General features: G+C 37.9%; 1 protein-coding gene across 8 annotated transcripts in view; it reads left to right on the plus strand.

Moving 5' to 3' along the window:
* The window catches only part of NTNG1 (netrin G1), a 352,858-nt gene that overhangs the window by 289,663 nt on the left and 40,903 nt on the right, over window positions 1-22,292 (plus strand). For 3 of the 8 annotated variants that reach the window (XM_032638685.1, XM_032638687.1, XM_032638686.1), the window contains one exon: window positions 3,732-3,866. The exons of the other annotated variants lie outside the window; for them this stretch is intronic. In XM_032638685.1, coding sequence (XP_032494576.1) covers window positions 3,732-3,866 — 135 coding nt within the window. The remainder of the gene's footprint in view (window positions 1-3,731; window positions 3,867-22,292) is intronic. 8 annotated transcript variants of the gene reach the window in all.

Genomic DNA, 22,292 nt, shown 5'->3' on the forward strand with positions numbered 1-22,292 from the left:
AATATAAATATGTTAACAAGTGAAAAGGTAAAATAAATAGGAACACAGGAATAAAAGCTAATCAGTTTTTCAAAATACAAAACATTACAATAAGATGTAAATGTTTTGCAATATCAATTTCATATTATTTTCATTAAATCAAAGAAAAAGACCTTAAAAGAAAAGATTTTATTCCATAAAATTTCTCATAGCAGGTAACTTAACAATATCCCAATATATTTTACTCAGAGTATTCTATTCTAATGAATTCCTCCCCTTTTCCTGTTCTAAAGTAATCTATGAACTACAAAAGCCACAATTCCTGTCTAATTCTAAGAGTCATAGTTCTGTTATAAATCCATATTTGATTATCCACAGACAAGAAGTTGCCATTCAGCTTTTGTCTTTTAAATCATGTAAAATACAGATGAATGGAAAGTTTAATATACATTCTTGTATTTATTTCTACTTAAAAAAATCAAACACAGTTCTTTTCTCCCTTTCTAGAAACTTTGTTCATTAAAGTTATAAATCTTGGAGAGGATTTTATATTATTGAGGTAAACATATCCCTATTCAGTATTTTGTGCTCTTCAAATCAAGTGGATATAGGTAAACACAAAGATGAGTATTTTTAGATAGCATTAAAATTAGCTACAGTATACCTCCACATACCAAAATTCCTTAAATTGTTGCTCTTTTCCTAAGGGGTAAAATTGTTTTTAAAGAATGAACTGAAAATTTTGGCTAGCTGGTATATGCTACATATGGTCTATCTTTTGTCTTTAGTCTCTATAAGCATACGAAAGTTTCCTAAAAGAGTTATAGCTTCCACTTTTCCCACTGGAGGGGCCAAGGGCAGAGCGGTCAGGCTGCCTGGGCATGAGACTAAGGCTGAGGTTTGCTCTCTGAAGGCCATTGGAAGCCTGTGGCTCCATTACCAAGGTTTGCCCTATGGGGCAGCACCAACCTATTCTCTATTTTTTACATTTAAGTTCCCCAAAGGGCTTGCAGCAGGACTGAGAATTAAATTTGAGAGGATACACCTCAAGTAATTGAGTTAATTTTAATGTCATTTTGTATAGAAAGCACTAATGAAAATGAATGGATATTTACCCAATTCACTTTCACAGAATTAGGCACTAATCCCTGAAAATTTGAACTTCATCTAAGCCGTCTCTAAACTTAAGGGGAAAAAAGGCACTTTGCCATTTCTTTAACAATTGGCAATGAAATCCACCACCCTGGCTATGAGGGAACAGCACATATCTTTGACAAAATGTTGACTGTGTTGAAATAGATGTCTTAAACTATTTGCATCATTTTATATTATGGCAAATATAAAATGCACGCTATTCCATGTTGTCACAGTGATCGCTGCTTTGTGATTCCTGGTAAATTTACCCATTTTCATACAAATTCCAAGCCAGCCATGTTTCCAAAGATGCATGTAATTAGCCTGTATGATGCAGCAATTTCATGAAGATGACATCCTTGCATGCTTCCATTTCATATAAACTCGAACATTAAGCAGGAAGCTAGAGGATATGTGGCTTGTGACCTTGGGTAATCACTGCTAATAATCCCTGATAACAAGCTTGACATCTGAATGAAATGCAGGGCTCAGCAGTTGCTACTAAACATATCTCCAATTATGATGTATTATTGTTTTCATTCCCCTGGAAACCCAAGATCAGGTAATCAGAGGTACCTTCTGTAAAACAAAGCAAACATAAGACACTTCTAATACTTATAAATCAATTGTAGTATAACTTTTTAATCAGACTTCCAAAAGTTTTTCATGTTGTTTTTTAGTCTAACAGTCCTGTATACTCTTCCTAGTTTCATGGAATAAAATATAATTCTCCAAGGCCATCCTCATCACCCCAATATCTACCATTGACTGTCGTTCCAGAAATAATATTTTTTAAACTAAATTATTTGTATGTAATGTGGAGTGTAGACCCCACCTCTCCTTGTCACTTATTTTCCTGACTAACATTACACTTACCACCTTTTGTATGACAACCACTGAGATGTACCATGGTTTAGATGTTCCACATTTCTAAAAATTTTGTTTACTTTTTTTTTACATCTAAAACCTTTTATTAATCAGTTGTTATGGGCTAATTGACTAGCACAGTGTGTGAATTCATATTGGCCAGATGTAACTCTACTCCCTGGCTTATGAAATGTTGGTGATTCATTGTCAACTTATACACTTTAAATAGTAAGAAACATATTATAGTAGTTTTGCTATAGGTATATACTTATAGTGTGTGTGTGTGTGTATTTTTAAAGCCACAACAAAATTACTATTTAAAAATGTTTTAAACAACTGCTGTATATACACACATTAAAATAGAAAATGCCAATTTAAAATAAAACTCCAATTATTAAGTGCAAATCAGTCCAGACAAGGAGAGAGCATTTTAGGCTTTATTTGGTTTTATTTTTACCTATGTATGTTACTCTTGGTCATACAAATGTTTGTATCTTAAGAATGCTGAACTTCAAAATTGACTTACTCAACATGAAATAAATAATGATTCTAAGATACTCCACATTCTTTGAAGAAATTATATGATTAGTCCCTATGACAAAAACAGAACCAAACCTCTGGATCTCTCTATTTAACAGTAAACCCTGAATCTCCATTGCCAATCTAAGATGCTAAACTTAAAGTTATTAAACTAAAATTCTCAGGGTTTCTCACAGTTGGTTGCTTGGTTAGTTGCTTGGTGTGATTTTATTTGGTTTTTTGACATGAAAACCTCTTAATGGGACCATTTTAAAATAAAGGAAATCAAGAGACAGAGGGGCATAATAACTTGCCCAGTATTATACAGTGGGATTACAAAAAAAGTAACTTTGGCCTACAAATTCCAAAAGCTGGAAACTAGCTGCTGTTACCTTTCAAGCTAATGGAAGCCTAAGGAATTCTTATTTCTGATTCAGCCTTTAAGAAAAACAGAGCTTCACAAGTAAAAATATTCTGCATGATAATGTGTGAGGAATCAAGAAATTATTCTGTTTACTTTTTATTACCCAAAGTTATATTGTTCTGTCCATAGACATTATAATGATACAAGTCTCAAATTATGCCTATGTTGAAATTTACCTAGGATTACAAAATTCATTTTTCTTTCATGATTGTTAATCTAGGTTGCATAAAAGCTATACTAACTTAACATGCGTAGCAGATACAATATCTAAAGGCTCATCACAACATAGTATAAATATATATATAAAGCACCATCCCAAATCATATAGTAAAACTGACTTTGAATGAACAAAGTGCGTTCATATTCCACTTTAACAGTGTTCAGCAGTTCTCAAATTTTGAGTGTAACCGATAAGCTCATTTGAATAATTTAAAACAGATTTTACACTGATGGCATATTGATTTATCCTTGATATATAAAGGATATATAAAGGATTCTCATTGCATTCATTAAACCATCTAAAAATGCCCTAACAAATGGAACCTCCATTACGATCTGTTACCAGTGAAGAGCATGATGTCTTATTTCCTTGGAGGTTTTCAGTTGACTTCCTCCCATAACATAAAAATGATATCATGGAAGGCTGAGCAAATAAATAAATGGACCTGAAATAGCCATATTTGCCAAAGCATTTCATTAGTGGACATCTTTCTTTAAGTGATGTATTTAAGTAAGCAACACTCCTGTGTTGATAACTTATAAGCCATGCGGACTTGTCTCCAGCCTGTGTGTTGTCTTGTTTCTACAGAGTGTTATTGTAACCCTTTGGGCTCAGTCCATGATCGTTGTAATGGCTCAGGATTTTGTGAGTGTAAGACTGGAACAACAGGGCCTAAGTGTGATGAGTGTCTGCCGGGAAATTCCTGGCACTACGGCTGTCAACGTAAGTAACTCTGGGAGCTGTCCTCTGCCTGCTGCAGCATGGCTGATTCTGCTTGTCTAGGCCGGTGCGTGCAGCTTCTCAGAGCAGAAAAAGGCCCAAACCGCTGACAAGCTTTAAAAACTACATAATGCCTCAGCCTATGTATAGGAGAGAGAGCAATCCATCAGCTGTCCAGCTGGCTCCTTTGAAGCCCATCTTTGTCCCCTCTGATGGCTGGAGAAACTTACACTGAAATACTGTATGCAGATCCATGTACCTGGCCAGACCATAAATTAAGTGGCACAAAAGGGACCCAGCTTAGAAATCCTTACCGCAAAATGAAGGGTGATGTGTATGTGGTTAATATATTTCTTGAACTACCCTGGAGCTCCAGAGTCCATAAATTAAATGGTATCTGCATAACTTATTACCACCCTTGTATCATACCCATCACTGAATCTGAACCAAAAACCTAAAGGTAATAAATCTAAGGGATATTTAAATGCCAGGATAAAATAAATGATGAAAATCAATATTGATTTTAAGCCTCTGAGGTTAGGCACCATGCAGTGAGCCTTAGACAGATGCCATTTGGTTCAACCTCATTTCTCTGAGGATTATCAGGCGTTCTTAAAAGCTTGTCAAGGCAGGTGGCATGTTGGTGTGTTCAGGGAAGAGAAATTTTAAAATCTGAGCAGAAGCTTCCTTCTGTCATTCATAACCATTTTTGCATTTTAATTCTGCATTAACTTTCCTCTATCTGTACACAGTCAGCTTACTAATATTAAAGAGCCACCAGGCAAAGCCTCTGGAGATCGCAGTCCAATACAAAATCATGCAAGCCACACATGTAACTTTAAATGTATTGTTATCCACATTAAAAAAGTAAAAATAAATAGAAGTGGATTTTAATAACTTCTTTTATCCAAAAAAACCTGAAATATTATCATTTCAACATAGAATTAATGTTAAAGTTGTTAAGGATATATTTTACATTTTTCATAGTCCTTGAAATCAGATGTTTAATGCTTACAGAACTCTCAATTAGAACTAGCCCTATTGCAAGGTTTAATAGACACATATGTCTACCATATTGGACAGCACAGCTCTAGAGGTTTTTTGCTTACTTTTCACTTGAAAAAAAAAATCGTCAGTATGCAGGAACTATCTAAAGCAGATTTCTACCAGGGATGTACAGAATATTTTATCTGCTACTTATGGAATGTATAGTTACCTGGAGGCTACATTTCTACATATTATAAAGCCAAAGTGAAATTTACTGCTATACTAATGTCGTGGGCAGCAGTGAACTATGGTGATAATTGAGAGATTTGGCATTGAGCAGGCCAAGGTTAGCATAGGATCTAGAAGCTAGAGGGTGAGCATCTCCAGCCATGCTGGAGAATCATTAAAAGCGTCAAATAGTGAGAAGTCAGGCAGCACTTCTGCACATAAGCTCTGGATAAGGCCATGGTTTTAATGTTGTATACACTGTAGGTTCCCAGAAAGCACCTGAAGGGTCTGAATGAGTTTGGGATTCCAGAAACAATGTGAGGAGTCAGGACTCAGAGGATAAGTCATCAGTCCTGGAACATCTAGATGTAGAGGCCCAAAGAAGGCTGACAGTCAGGAGGAGAGAAGGAGAGACAAAGGAAGGGCCGAAATCAGCAACAAGATTCAAAGCACAAGGAATGAGGAGACTTTATAATGAAGGCACACCTTCTAAAAGGGAAAGTCTCACGTAAACTACCTGAAGCAACAGGACCTAATGAATGGGTTCCTGAAGTGTAATCAGGGAAAGACATTGGAGAGGAAAATTAATCAAGCTTTAGAGGAAATGTATGCCAAAAAAAGGGCCTAACTTGATTTTTCTGTGTTAATTTCCTGGAGTATTATAAAAAATGCAGTGTCCTCAAATTTTTCCTTCTGGCATTGGAAGACTGGATTTAAGCAGGGCCCTACCACATAAAGGCTGTATGGTGTACAAAACCCTCCAGCCTCAGCTCCAGCACCTTACATCCTTAGTATGTGGATCAGTGAGGTTATAGGAGTAAATACTTTATCCTCTTGAGTATTTCTTTATTATTTTTTTAAAATTTTATTTTATTTATTTATTTTATACAACAGGTTCTTATTACTCATCAATTTTATCCACATCAGTGTATACATGTCACTCCCAATCGCCCAATTCATCACACCACCACCACCACGGCCCCGCCGCTTTCCCCCCTTGGTGTCCATACGTTTCTTCCCTACATCTGCGTCTCAGTTTCTGCCCTGCAAACCGGTTCATCTGTACCATTTTTCTAGGTTCCACATAGATGCGTTAATATACAATATTTGTTTTTCTCTTTCTGACTTACTTCACTCTGTATGACAGTCTCTAGATCCATCCACGTGTCAACAAATGACCCAATTTCGTTCCTTTTTATGGCTGAGTAATATTCCATTGTATATATGTACAACAACTTCTTTATCCATTTGTCTGTCAATGGGCATTTAGGTTGCTTCATGACCTGGCTATTGTAAATAGTGCTGCAGTGAACACTGGGCTGCATGTGTCTTTTTGAATTATGGTTTTCTCTGTGTATACACCCAGTAGTAGGATTGCTGGGTCAAATGGTAATTCTATTTTTAGTTTTTTAAGGAAACTCCATACTGTTCTCCACAGTGGCTGTATCAATTCACATTCCTACCAACAGTGAAAGAGGGTTCCCTTTTCTCCACACCCTCTCCAGCATTTGTTGTTTGTACATTTTCTAGTGATGCCCATTCTAACTGGTGTGAGGTGATAATTCATTGTAGTTTTGATTCGCATTTCTCTAATAATTAGTGGTGTTGAGCAGCTTTTCATGTGCTTCTTGGCCATCTGTGTGTCTCCTTTGGAGAAATGTCTGTTTAGGTCTTCTGCCCATTTTTGGATTGGGTTATTTGTTTTTTTGATACTGAGCTGCATAAGCTGCTTGTATATTTTGGAGACTAATCCTTTGTCAGTTGCTTCACTTGCAAATATTTTCTCCCATTCTGAGGGTTGTCTTTTCATCTTGTTTATGGTTTCCTTTGCTGTGCAAAAGCTTTGAAGTTTCATTAGGTCCCATTTGTTTATTTTTGTTTTTATTTCCATTACTCTAGGAGGTGGATCAAAAAAGATCTTGCTGTAATTTATGTCAAAGAGTGTTCTTCCTATGTTTTCCACTAAGAGTTTTATAGTGTCTGGTCTTACATTTAGGTCTCGAATCCATTTTGAGTTTATTTTTGTGTATGGTGTTAGGGAGTGTCCTAATTTCATTCTTTTACACGTAGCTGTCCAGTTTTTCCAGCACCACTTATTGAAGAGACTGTCTTTTCTCCATTGTATATCCTTGCCTCCTTTGTCACAGATTAGTTGACCATAGGTTCATGGCTTTATCTCTGGGCTTTCTATCCTGTTCCATTGATCTGTCTTTCTGTTTTTGTGCCAGTACCATATTGTCTTGATTACTGTAGCTTTGTAGTATAGTCTGAAGTCAGGGAGTCTGATTCCTCCAGCTCCATTTTTTTCCCTCAAGACTGCTTTGGCTATTCGGGGTCTTTTGTGTCTCCATACAAATTTTAAGATTTTTTGTTCTAGTTCTCTAAAAAATGTCATTGGTAATTTGATAGGGATTGCATTGAATCTGTAGATTGCTTTGGGTAGTATGGTCATTTTCACAACATTGATTCTTCCAATCCAAGAACATGGTATATCTCTCCATCTGTTGGTATCATCTTTAATTTCTTTCATCAGTGTTGTCTTATTTTCTGCATACAGGTCTTTTGTCTCCCTGGGTAGGTTTATTCCTAGGTATTTTATTCTTTTTGTTGGAATGGTAAATGGGAGTGTTTCCTTAATTTCTCTTTCAGATTTTTCATCATTAGTGTATAGGAATGCAAGAGATTTCTGTGCATTAATTTTGTATCCTGCAACTTTTCCAAATTCATTGATTAGCTCTAGTAGTTTTCTGGTGGCATCCTTAGGATTCTTTATGTATAGTATCATGTCACCTGCAAACAGTGACAGTTTTACTTCTTCTTTTCCAATTTGTATTCCTTTTATTTATTTTTCTTCTCTGATTGCCATGGCTAGGACTTCCAAAACTATCTTGAATAATAGTGACAAGAGTGGATATCCTTGTCTAGTTCCTGATCTTAGAGGAAATGCTTTCAGTTTTTTACCATTGAGAATGATGTTGGCTGTGGGTTTGTTGTATATGGCCTTTATTATGTTGAGGTAGGTTCCCTCTATGTCCACTTTCTGGAGAGTTTTTATCATAAATGGGTGTTGAATTCTGTCAAAAGCTTTTTCTGCATCTATTGAGATGATCATATGGTTTTTATTATTCAGTTTGTTAATATGGTGTATCACATTGATTGATTTGCATATATTGAAGAATCCTTGCATCCCTAGGATAAATCCCACTTGATCATGGTGTATGATCCTTTTAATGTGTTGCTGGATTCTGTTTGCTAGTATTTTGTTGAGGAGTTTTGCATCTGTATTCATCAGTGATATTGGTCTGTAATTTTCTTTTTTTGTAGTATCTTTGTCTGGTTTTGGTATCACGGTGATGGTGGCCTCATAGAATAAGTTTGGGAGTGTTCCTTCCTCCACAACTTTTTGGAAGAGTTTGAGAAGTATGGGTGTTAGCTTGTCTCTAAATGTTTATAGAATTCACCTGTGAGGCCATCTGGTCCTGGGCTTTTGTTTGTTGGAAGATTTTTAATCACAGTTTCAATTTCATTATTTGTGATTTTTCTGTTCATATATTCTATTTCTTCCTGGTTCAGGCTTGGAAGGTTATACCTTTCTAAGAATTTGTCCATTTCTTCCAGGTTGTCCATTTTATTGGCATAGAGTTTCTTGTAGTAGTCTCTTAGGATGCTTTGTATTTCTGCGGTGTCTGTTGTAACTTCTCCTTTTTCATTTTTAATTTTATTGATTTGATTCCTCTCCCTCTTTTTCTTGATGACTCTGGCTACTGGTTCATCAATTTTGTTTATCTTCTCAAAGAACCAGCTTTTAGTTTCATTGATCTTTGCTTTTGTTTTCTTTGTTTCTATTTCATTTATTTCTGCTCTGATCTTTATTATTTCTTTCCTTCTGCTAACTTTGGGTTTTGTTTATTCTTCTTTCTCTAGTTCCTTTAGGTGTAAGGTTAGATTGTTTATTTGACATTTTTTTTGTTTCTTGAGATAGGCTTGTATAGCTATAAACTTCCCTCTTAGAACTACTTTTGCTGCATCCCATAGGTTTTGGATCATCATGTTTTCATTGTCTCTAGGTATTTTTTGATTTCCTCTTTGATTTCTTCAGTGATCTCTTGGTTATTTAGTAACATATTGTTTAACCTCCATGTGTTTCTGTTTTTTACATTTTTTTCCCTGTAATTGATTTCTAATCTCATAGCATTGTGGTCAGAAAAGATGCTTGATATGATTTCAATTTTCTTAAATTTACTGAGGTTTGATTTGTGACCCAAGATGTGATCTATCCTGGAGAATGTTCCATGCACACTTGAGAAGAAAGTGTAATCTGCTGTTTTTGGATGGAATGTCCTATGAATATCAATTGAATTTATCTGGTCTGTTGTGTCATTTAAAGCTTCTGTTTCCTTATTTATTTTCTGTTTGGATGATCTGTCCATTGGTGTAAGTGAGGTGTTAAAGTCTCCCACTATTATTGTGTTGCTGTCGATTTCCTGTATTATAGCTGTTAGCAGTTACCTTATGTATTGATGTGCTCCTATGTTGGGTGCATATATATTTATAATTGTTATATCTTCTTCTTGGATTGATCCCTTGATCATTATGTAGCATCCTTCCTTGTCTCTTGTAACATTCTTTATTCTAAAGTCTATTTTATCTGATATGAGTATTGCTACTCCAGCTTTCTTTTGATTTCCATTTGCATGGAACATCTTTTTCCATCCCCTCACTTTCAGTCTGTATGTGTCCCTCGGTCTGAAGTGGGTCTCTTGTAGACAGCATATATATGGGTCTTGTTTCTGTATCCATTCAGCAAGCCTGTGTCTTTTGGTTGGAGCATTTAATCCAGTCACGTTTAAGGTAATTATCGATATGTATGTTCCTAGTACCATTTTCTTAATTGTTATGGGTTTGTTTTTGTAGGTTCTTTTTTTCTCTTGTGTTTCCTACTTAGTTAAGTTCCTTTAGCATTTGTTTTAGAGCTGGTTTGGTGGTGCTGAGTTCTCTTAGCTTTTGCTTTTCTGTAAAGCTTTTGATTTCACCATGGAATCTGAATTAGATCCTTGCCGGCCAGAGTAATCTTCGTTGTAGGTTCTTCCCTTTCATCACTTTAAGTATATCATGCCACTCCCTTCTGGCTTGTAGAATTTCTGCTGAGAAATCAGCTGTTAACCTAATGGGAGTTCCCTGTTTGTTATTTGTCGTTTTTCCCTTGCTGTTTTCAATAATTTTTCTTTGTCTTTAATTTTTGCCAATTTGATTACTATGTGTCTCGGCATGTTTCTCCTTGGCTTTATCCTGCCTAGGACTCTGCATTTCCTGGACTTGGGTGGCTATTTTCTTTCCCATGTTAGGGAAGTTTTCGACTATAATTTCTTCAAATATTTTCTTGGGTCCTTTCTCTCTCTCTTCTCCTTCTGGGACCCCTATAATGCAAATGTTGTTGCGTTTAATGTTGTCCCAGAGGTCTTTTAGGCTGTCTTCATTTCTTTTCATTCGTTTTTCTTTATTCTATCTGCAGCAGTGAATTCCACCATTCTGTCTCCCAGGTCACTTATCCATTTTTCTGCCTCAGTTATTCTGCTATTGATTCCTTCTAGTGTATTTTTCATTTCAGTTATTTTATTGTTCATCTCTGTTTGTTTGTTCTTTAATTCTTCTAGGTCTTTGTTAAACATTTCTTGCATCTTCTCAATCTTTGCCTCCATTCTTTTTTTTTTTTTATGCGGTACGTGTGCCTCTTGCTGCTGTGGCCTCTCCCATTGTGGAGCACAGGCGCCGGACACACAGGCTCATCAGCAATGGCTCACGGGCCCAGCCGCTTTGCGGCACGTGGGATCCTCCTGGACCGGGGCACAAACCCACGTCCCCTGCATTGTTTGCCTCCTTTCTCTTTCCGAGGTCCTGGATAATCTTCACTATCATTATTCTGAATTCTTTTTCTGGAAGTTTGCCTATCTTCACTTCATTTAGTTGTTTTTCTGGGGTTTTATCTTGTTCCTTCATCTGGTACATAGCCCTCTGCCTTTTCATCTTGTCTATATTTCTGTGAATGTGGTTTTTGTTCCACAGCCTGCGGGATTGTAATTCTTCATGCTTCTGCTGTCTGCCCTCTGGTGGATGAGGCTATCTAAGATGCTTGTGCAAGTTTCCTGATGGGAGGGACTTGTGGTGGGTAGAGCTGGCTGTTGCTCTCTGGTGAGCAGAGCTCAGTAAAACTTTAATCGCATGACTGCTGATGGGTGGGGCTGGGTTCACTCCCTGTTGGCTGTCTGGCCTAAGGCTATCCAGACCTGGAGCCTACCCCGGCTCTTTGGTGGGGCTAATGGCGGACTCTGGGAGGGCTCGCTCCAAGAAATACTTCCCAGAACTTCTGCTGGCAGTGTCCTTGTCCTCATGGTGAGCCACAGCCACCCACTGCCTCTGCAGGACACCCTCCAACACTAGCAGGTAGGTCTGGTTCAGTCTCCCCTGGGGTCACTGCTCCTTCCCCTGGGTCCTGATGCACACACTACTTTGTGTGTGCCCTCCAAGAGTGGAGTCTGTTTCCCCCAGTCCTGTCAGAGTCCTGCAATCTAATCCCACTAGTAATGGGAGGAATTCCTCCTCCCATTACTGGACCCCCAGGTTCAGAAGCCTGACGTGGGACTCAGGACCTTCACTCTGAAAGTTTGTGAGTCACCCACCCAGAAGTTATGGGATTTGATTTTCTTGTGATTGCGCCCCTCCTACCATCTCATTATGGCTTCTCCTTTGTCTTTGGATGTGGGGTATATTTTTGGTGAGTTCCAGTGTCTTCCTGTCAATGATTGTTCAGCAGTTAGTTGTGATTCTGGTGTTCTCACAAGAGGGAGTGAGAGCATGGCCTTCTACTCCGCCATCTTGGCTCCAAACACTTCTTGAGTATTTCTTGAGTACCTACTATAAATTAGGTATTGAGCTTGCAGTAGAGGCTAAAGGATGAAGAGAGATAGCTGCTTTGGACATGTAGACATGAAGTTCACAATCTGTAGTGAGAGGCTGACAAACACCTAACAGTTAGAAGGTGATCAGAGCCAAGCACTATGTACCTGATTTTAGTGAAGCCCAGATGGGGAGTAAGGCTTCCCAGAGAGGTGACATTTGCTTGAGTACTCTAGTATTAGTAGATGTTTTCCAGGATGGAACTTCTTGGGCAAAAAGTTTCATGAGCTAATGCACTATGTTCCAGAAATATCAAATGGTTTTGATATGATTAGAGGGTAAAGGGTGTGGGTGTTGTGTGTTGTGTGTGTTGGGAAGAAGGGAAAATGTTGAAGAAGCAACCAGAGACCAGATCTTGTAGTTTCTTGAATGCCAAGCTACGAAGTTTTATCTCATCAGAGAATAGGTGTGAGGACCATCATACAGGGGAGTTATGGGATCCACCATACAGTTTCAAGCAGAGGAAAGGATAAAATTCTGTTTTAGAAAGATTATTCTGACTACTCTGTAAAGGAAGGACTGGAACAGGGTGAGACTGGATTTACTGTATAAATTTCACATATTTCAAATACACCTTTGAGCACACAATCATTTTATCTCATTCTGAAATCTTCTTTTCTTTCCTCGACCCACCCACACAGGACTGATATTCTGTGTTAAAATATAGAAATCCTTTTGCCAGTTGGTAAATGGCTATTGCATTAAGATCCTTAAGTGCCTTCCCTAGGATCTCTTAGATGCCCCCCAGAATCTAGCAACTAACAGGGTAATACCTGTCAGTGGTGTGCCTTCAGCACCAGCTGGTACTAGATACCAGTACTAGAGCAGGTATTCATACTAAGTAGTTAGTGCTTGTAAGTTGATAAATATTTTTCATATCCTTCCTTTGTCTGCATATACACGAATACATTCAAAAAAACCTCTCAAATCAATCTCTCTCTCTCCCCCCTCCCCAGTCACTCCCCACATCACATGTGCACGCGTACGCACATGCATGCACACACACACACACATGCTTCTGCTTGCCCTGAGTTGAACCCATCCTTGGGTTGGCCACATCATTAGTGGCAGTGATATTGACCTGGCAAGAAGAAATCAAGGCCAAGAAGAAACACAGTGGTCAACTAGGGCTGATAGCAGCATTCGCAGCAATGAGCAGGGATTAAGTGCACATTTAGGTAAGCGGGGCCAGGGAAGGGATGTCATAGGTATCAGGACAGAGTCCGAGGGATCCAGACACAGGGTTCCAGTCCCCCAGAGGACTGGCAAGAGGAGCAATGTAGAACTGCAGTCCAAAAGGACTTGGATTTGGGAATAGAAAATAAAGAAAGAGATTCAGTTGCTGACACTGTCACTTACATCCTATGAATAGAACTACGTGAGTACACACTTAGGCTCTGGAGTCATACAGACCCGGGTTTGAATCCCATCTCCACCCCTTACTACCTGCAGGACTTAGAGGAAATTACTTGGGCTCCCTAAGGCTAGTTTTTCATCTAAAAATTAGGATAATACTAGGACCTAACACATATGGTAATCGTGAAGATTCAAGGAAAATAATGTGGAGCTCATGGTCCATAGTAAGATCTCAATTATTATTAGCTAGTTCCAAGCACAAGTTGATTTGTCAAAGAACGAGGTAAGAATCCATGTTTAAAACTAATTGTACAACGATAGTGCAGAAAGTGAAGCCAGAATGGCCACTATTGAGTATCAAATTGTTGACCTAGGGGATTCTAAAAATCCCTTGATCAGAGACAAGACTAATTCAAGTGATTGAAACAAAGGTGACCCCAAAAGCAATTGTGTGTCTTCAGCTGGGGAAATCGATAACTCCAGGCTCATTAGTGAACTTTCTCGTGAGGGGACCACTGATTGTGTGCACCATGAATGTAAGCTGGTCTCTCAGACAAAAGGTGAAACACTTGAAAACCATCAGAATGAGCGGACTTTAGACAGCATGGAATACGCAATTCAGGAAAGAAAGCAGAAATAAAAAGATTTCAAAGAGGACAGGCAGAATCAAACTTAGTACTGAGGTTGCTCCACAGAAGAATGAGATTGAGGAGAAAGAGATTTTTTTTTTTTTAATGCACCCCTTTGAAATCCGAGAAGAGGCATGAGCCACATCCCAGAGAATAAAGCTGAACCTTCTAAAGAGAAAGTAACGTTTCGTGCTTCACACAAAATATGCTTGGTTAACCTGTATTGGAAAATAATGGAACACTTGTTAATGGCACCAAGAAGACTAGACATAGGTCAGGTGTGTGATTTTTTTGGTTTGGAAAATGAAATAGGAATACTCACACATAGAACCAGTGGGGCTAATGAGGAGATGTATTGTCTTCCTGGTGAATGTATAAGCTACACTGGAATATCATGCAATGTTTATTAAAGCCAGCAATTTCCCCACATTTTTACCTAATTTTTATGAATACTAATGGTGCTTTCAGAAGAACGTATAGTGTGAATATTTGGGTTAAAGTCAAAATATTTCGTGACGTAGCTAAATGTTATGATTTGGAAAATAACAGAGAATGTGGGAAATCAAGAACTAAGCACACATAACAGCAGGACGGCTGAGATTAAGTTGCTGGGCCATGGTCTATAGTATCAGAATATGTGTTCTTGGAAGGGATCAGAACATATATTACCAAGAACAGGAAAACATGTATTTAGTAGGAGGCTCAATGGCCTGATCAAGAAGATATTTCAATTAAATTTGAGAGGAATATAGTGAAAATACCCTTATAAAACTGTAAAACCAGACACTGTGGCAAACCACAAAGTTAAAAACAAGGCAACAGTTATTCTCAGGAGAAAAATAAGAGAAAGTTTGGGGAACAAAATTCCTTGGCTTAGGTGTATCCCTTCCCAGTGTTTGCATAATAAGTATATTAATTTTCTACTGGTGCTGTAGAAAATCATCACCAATTACCACAAATTTAGTGGCTCAAAACAACACAAATATATTTTCTTACAGTTCTGTATTTAGAAGTAAATAAGGGTCTCACTGGGCTAAGATCATGGTGTCGACAGAGCTGCATTCCCTGCTGGAGGTTCTAGGGGAGAGCCTGTTTCCTTTCCTTTTCCAGCTTCTGGAGGCCACCCGCATTCCTTGGCTTGTGGCCCCTTCCTCTACCTTCAAAGCCAGGAACTTTCCATTTCTCTGTGCCTTTCTTGCATCACCACATCTTTCTCAAACCACAGCCTGGACACAAGTCTCCACTTCTAAGGACCCATGTGATTAGAGTGGAGATACACAGATAATCTTTCCATCTGAAAGCCCTTAATTTAATCACATCCCTTTTGTCGTGTAAAGGAACACGTTCCAGGAATTAGGATATAGACATCTTTAGGGAGACATTTTTCTCCACCTACCACAATAATCATCAAGAATACAAGCTTTTAATTCCAGGAATAAATATGCAGGTATTATGGAGATGGACTGTAACGCATGCTTGCAATAAAGATATTCAAGGGTAAAACTTTGAAAGAAATACATAATATGATTAGAAAGGAGAGATGTATGTCAAGAAGGTATAAACTTGCACTGTGAATTAGAGATAGTGCAATATTTTTCAGTGAAGATCAAAGATCTTATAGAAAATGTATTGTGAGTGTATATTATAGACAATACAACCATTTAGAGGATATAGATATTGTCCAAAGCCAAATTAGGAAATCTAAATGCTCTGTAATCTTCCAAAATGGGGGAATTCACATATTAAGATATCTGCTAAAAGATGTGTCATGCTAATTGTTGGCTTGCATTGATGAGAATTTCTTCACCCAAAAGAGTGAAAGAAGCAGTCAGTGAACTACAAGTATCACTTATTGGTAGTAGGGAGATAATAACGTCACATAAGAGACCAATGCTATCAAAAACCTTTAAGGGATACTGTCCCAAACCTTAAGAAGAATACAAAATATTCTTGGGGGGAAAACGTAGGATCTTATACCCTCTTTCAAACACAAAAACACACAAGTTAATTTTTTAAATAAAATCACAAACTGTTTCCAATAGACTACCTAGAGAAAACTGGGAGACTTCTAAACTAACCAACATGGCTGTATGAGGATTTCTTATGAGCCTTTGGTGAGCATTTATTAAGTCCCTACTATATACTAGGCACTGTGCTACAAATTAAGGCTATAAAAACAAACTGCAAAAATGTAGAATGGTGTAGAGCTGTGTTAACAAGTTGTTCAATTGGCAAATATGTGGGAATCTTAGCTTCCATTCAAGTTCAATTCCATACAACATTTTGTCATGAGTGGCTAGGAAGCTAACACAATTTCAGACAAAACAAGGACCAAAACAGTTTTAGTTCCCCCTGACACATGCCCTGGACAGCCCACAGCAAGAGTCCAGTCATTGGGAAAAAAAAACATTTTAATGAAGCAGGGGCATAGGAGGGTTCTGTCTTTGATGAAGGGTTTTTCATATGAAAGAGAGTTTAAAAAGGCTGGTAAGCATATGATTTAACGTGTTACAGTTGTCAACCAGTTTTAGAGGACTATTATGTAACAGAAGGACTTGTTATTTCAGGAAGATAGAATAGGGACTAGTGGGTAAAAAGAGAGAGTTGGGTTTTCAGCTTTGTATTTTGCAACAATTATTCTCTCCAGCTGTTTGAGAATATACAGTAGAGTGCCTTGAGTTATGATAAATCCCCAGACTCAGGAAAAGCTCAAGCAGAAGTTGAATGGGCTCCTGTGAGTGATGCTTTTTGGCGAGTTTCTGCTTAAAAGAAAAGTCAAGTGAAAAGATCTCTAGGGCCACCCCAACTTTCCAGCTCTGACTCTCGGACCAAGACCATGGGGCAAAGGGAAGGTAGAGCGAGAGACCCAGCTCAATTTGTATTAAGAATCCCAGTTCAGCTGCTCAGCTGTCCTCTATAATCTCCTTACCAACAGACAGACTCTCATACTCTCACTAGCCTTGTTCTCAGTCCTCACTTCTGGTTTCCAAGAATCAGACTTAAGACTTATATAACTTCTTTTTTCTAGAGATTAATTGGTTCCCACCATAACTTCTCTGCTACCATAGTTCAGGGGGATTTATTTTTTTCTTTCTTTTTTTTTTCTTTTTTTTCGTCCGAGATTAACTTCTACAAGCCTGACAACTTGTGATCATTAAGATGATGCTTCCAATTGCTTCTCTGAGATGAAGATTATACCTCCTTGGGCAAATACCTTAAACCTAACTTGTAATTTTTCAATTGCTTTAGTCGGAGTCTCCTGCCATTTGCTGTGTTATGCTGAAATGTCCAGTTCACATTTTACCAGTTGCCCTCACATGTTGAATCCATTGACAGGTGGCATGTCACTTAAACAAGGATGTATGTGATGCTTCAGAGCACTTGCAATCCTAGACACATGATTTCACTCATTTGGTTCTTATATCTCTGTTGTAAAAGTGAATGGCATCACCGAATCCAAGTTTTTAATTTCCTTGCTGTCAACTTGAACACCAGTCTCATTTCCCTTGCTGAGCACCACATACATAACAGTGATGAAAAATAAATACCTGGAAGGGCACTTGATGTTACCGTTTTCAACTCCTAAGTGTGGGAATGAAGTGCTCGTTAAATAGAACCAGTAGGAGCCTCCCAGAGGTAATTTAGAAATGAAAATATTAGAAAGAAGGAAGATAGAAAGTGGCAATTTGTAGGTATTACAGATATGCTGGGTTGTCTCCTGGAGGGAAATGGCTCATTTTGTCAGCTAGAAGAGCAAACCCAGGGTTGCTCCCAGTTGTGAAATTTCTCCTGATTCAGCAGAACAGTGCCAAACTACTCAGTCATGCTAATAGTCATCACTTTCCAGTGACAGTCCTGTTTTCCCTTCATTCTTTAATTTGGGATTGATAGGAAAATCCACTGACCTCTAATACATCAGGGACCCAATGCCAGTTATGAGCAGAGGAGTTGGGGTTTACACTTACACTGTGGAGAGTGCTCTAATGCTTCACACCACTAATGGCTCACTTGGAACCACCACAGAAGCAAAGGCTGATGGAGCAGGTTGGAAGAAGTGAATTTTTCAGAATGCCCTTCACAGTAGGATCATATCCTAATACATTCAAAACCCGAGTCTCTTGAATTGCTGAAGCTCAGCGTAGAACAAATACAAATAGTGGAATTACTAACAGCAATTCCAGGCTCCCTCCTGACATTCTGAGGTTTGCCTACTACTCTGCTAACCTGTGCTCAGCTTAGAGAGGGACCTCAGTTCTGACCTGGCTGGGCAACTTTCCATATTACCTTGGCAACCCCCGCTAATTTTCACCGCTTTATTTGAAACGAATCTTGAGAATGACAAGTATGCACAAATTATACCATTTCACACTGTAGAACCATTCAAGTTTAACAATGAAAGTTGTGTGAAAGGCCAAAGCTCATGAAGAAAGCCAGGTACAGTTGTATCTACTAGTAGCCCAGAATCAAAGCAGCCTATCTGGTAGTGAAATGATCAGAAGGCCAATCAGAAACACAATCCATGTAGTTCTTTCCTTACTTTAGACAGTGCCTAAGTGGAGTTTCACCTTGAGCCATTCTTTACACACTAGTGACTGTGTGTGTGTGAAAGAGAGAGAATTTCAAAATCTTCTAAAGTTACATAAAGAAAATGTCTAAGTATGAAAATCAGCTCAATTGGAAAAGGGCCAACCCACCTGAAACTTGTAGGGGAATAAGAGTCAGCACAGTGACTTGATCTGGGTGTGACTGTTACCACCTCCCCAAGGGATGTTTGCTCCACCACTTCAGCCTTTCCTATGCAGCTCTTCCTGTGAAATTCTAGACGTGGTTAGAGGCTCCTTCTTGGTCTGAAATTCTGTGATCCTGAAGTCTCAAAAATGGTCTGACCTGTTTCCATATGCACCAATTTTTTAGGAACAATAATTATTTTAAAATAATAAAAATTGTTATTTATTGTACACTTTCTATGTGTCAGGAACATGTATACATTATCTCATTCTACCAGGGAAGTCATTTTTTCCCTTATTTTATAGACAGCAAAACTGAGACTTAAAGAGGATAATTCCCCCAAGCCAAACCCCTGGTAAGTGGCAAACCAGTGAATATTTATTGCTAATTGAGTTGCTATTGCATTTTTAGGATTTTGTCATTTTTACTCTGCAGATGGAGACAGAGGCTTTGGTGATTTATTCCAAGAGTCAGCAAACTTTTTTGTGAAAGGCCAGATAGTAATTGTTTTAGGCTTCCTGAGCCAGACAGTCTCTGTTGCAAACTACTCAATTCTGCTGTTGTAGCCTCAAATCAGCCATAGATGACACTGAAATGAATGAGTGTGTCTGTGTTCCAATGAAACTTTACTTGCCGACACTGAAATTTGAATTTCATATACTTTTCACGTGCCATGAATTATTATTCTTCTTTTGATTTTGTTTCAATCACTAAAAACCTTGAACACCATTCTTAGTTCATAGGCCATAGTAGACAGGACGCAGGCTGGATTTGGCCTGCAGACCATAGTTTGGTTTATTTTAAACTCATACAGCAGTTAAAAATGAAGAAACAGAGGACCTCTTACATAAAATGGAGAGAATATGAAGCAGGAAGCAAGAGAGAACATTAAAAAAAGAAAACCCAAACCATGCATTTCATTAAAGTGTGTCCTCTATCTTGATATGAGTATCACAGTAAGTCGGTCTTACTGATTCATATACACCAGGCCCTAATTGACCTTAAGAAAAATGTTAGGATTTTCAGAAACATGAAGGCTTTGACCATATAATTTCCAGAGCAAGATCACAGACATAGTCAGTGCCAACTGTTTAAAGGCTTACAAGCCAGCCAAGTCAATTTCGCATCAATTTAGTACAATCAGCAACTAATGAAAGCGAAGTCAGAGTGGCCATAATACAATCAGGATTGCTCATGTTGGTGTGAGTAATCGTTCTGTTGCATTCTGCAGAACAACCCATCACCTTGAATATCAGCAAAAAGCTCTGCTGAGGGAGAATCACAGTAATAATACTGGCTACAACATTAAGGGCACAGGAAAAAAAAATACATACAGAACATATGGAGAATTTATTTTTTTATCATCACCTTTGATATCAGGCGTAATTATTCTGAATAAAGTGCTCATCAGTGCTGTGAACCCCTGCCTTTTCTGTCCAATGCTCTTTTGAGCGTGAATGAATCTGTCGAATCCAGGATATTTTAAATCATGTAGCTCTACCTACAAGGATGGAATGTCATGACCCATGTCTATTTAAGTGCTACATGCTTTCCATCCCATCTTTGTCAAGTGTTCTATTTTTAAAAATTACAGTCAACCTTCAGTTATCTGTTGCTGCAAGGTGTGGAGAAGAGGTATGTGTAAATATAGGGCAATTGATTACCTTGATGTAAATTGCAGTAAAGTTGGATTTCATCTGGAACAGGCACATAGACACAGAAATTCAGACCCACACATGGTTCATCTGCTCTGCGTCCAACCTTAGTCCCCACCTCATCATTATGCTTCAAAGTCAAGATCATCCAGACATTGCTGGATATATTAAAAGAGAAACAATTGCTAAGATATATTTTTAACAATATTCCTTCCCATATTCTGCAAAAGTATAGGACTAATATTATGTATTGTGGTTATTTCTTCTAAGCTATTATACAACTCTTTGGGGGAAATGAGCATATGTCTCAAAGACAACACACTACAAAAATAAGGAAATATTGATGTAATTATTTTTAAGAATCACATGTAGACCTCTTTTTAATTAGTATTATTGACCCTATGGGCTTAGTCTTACATTAATCTATATGCTTCATCATGAAAATCAATAATATGGACAACTACATTGTTCACATGGACTTTGAGTATAAAAAGAGAAAGTTTGGGAGTTTACAGGAGGGCTTACTACTGAATAATTTGGCAATATATTAGTGATATGATGACAGAGATGACAATCACTGCATTTTCAATGATTGTGTTGATCCAACTTTTACTAGTGCTCATGTGGAAGATACTTGGATGTATTATGAGGTCTTTCATGAGATATCACACCCCTGTTCTTTCTCTTTTATTTTTTAATGACATTTATTGATTTCTTTGTAATTTTATAAGCTATACATGTTCATTGCAGACAACTAGAAATACATAAAAGCATAAAGTAAAAATTAACAATCACCCATAATCCCCACCCTCCAGAAATAACCATCATTAGTATTTTTATATATTTTCTGTCCGTGTCTACATATTTTTTTAATTGACCTATATCACTATGTTAGTTCCAGTTTGTACAGCATAGTGATTTGATATTTCTACACATTTACAAAATGATCACCATGATATGTCTAGTTGCCATCTGCCTGTTATTTCGTTAAAATGAAAATAAAATTGCTGATTTTGCAACAAGGATGCTAAACTACTTATGGACCTATAGATATAATGTATGAATTCTACCAGGTTATATCAGACCTTAAAATTTGAAGTCACAGTTTTACTAAAGACTGTCTGGTGTCTTAGGATGGAGGAGACTATGCTTAACCTATTGATAGGCACATCTAATAAGACATGATTAAATCAGTCATGTTCAATATGTTCTTCATATACAACAGATGAGATCAGATCATCCCATACTCTATAGAAAAACTCTGCCCTTCATTTCATCTTTGGTTACTAAGTTCATTTTAACCAAGGTAATAGAAGGGCTGCTTAACAGAATCTTGCTAAACCTTTGAATTCTCCTCCCCAGCCAACTAGGCTGGCTTTGGGTTCATGCAGTCATTCATTCACTCATTTACTCACTCATTTATGCATACTATCATTCACTTAACAAATAGTACAATACTAGTTATGTGTCAAGGATTGTGCTAAATTTGAGCACCAAGAGACAAATAAAATGTGATCCCTGCCCTCTAATAAGGGCTGACAGTACAAGAGAGGTGTCAAATCTGACAGTGCCTCACTCTTGTTGAAATCTGAGAAGACTGACTTCCAGTACCACTTTTCTAGCTCACTTTTCTGATCTTCGGTACCTCTGCTTTGACCTATAACCTTAGAATCTTATATCTGAGTTGGCGTCTCAGAGATATCCTAGTTTAGCACTGAGGTCATAGGTTAGCTCTCCTAATTGCAATGAGGACAACGGTCACTGTTTATTAAGTGTGTGCCATGTGCCAGGAACTGTGCCAAGCCATTTATACTGCCTTGTTTAATCTGCATAAACCCCATTAGCAGTTATCCCCATTTTACAGATAAATGAACTGAGGCTCAGAGAGGCTA

The sequence above is a fragment of the Phocoena sinus genome, chromosome 1 (assembly GCF_008692025.1).
Source record: "Phocoena sinus isolate mPhoSin1 chromosome 1, mPhoSin1.pri, whole genome shotgun sequence".
Lineage (NCBI taxonomy): Eukaryota > Metazoa > Chordata > Mammalia > Artiodactyla > Phocoenidae > Phocoena > Phocoena sinus.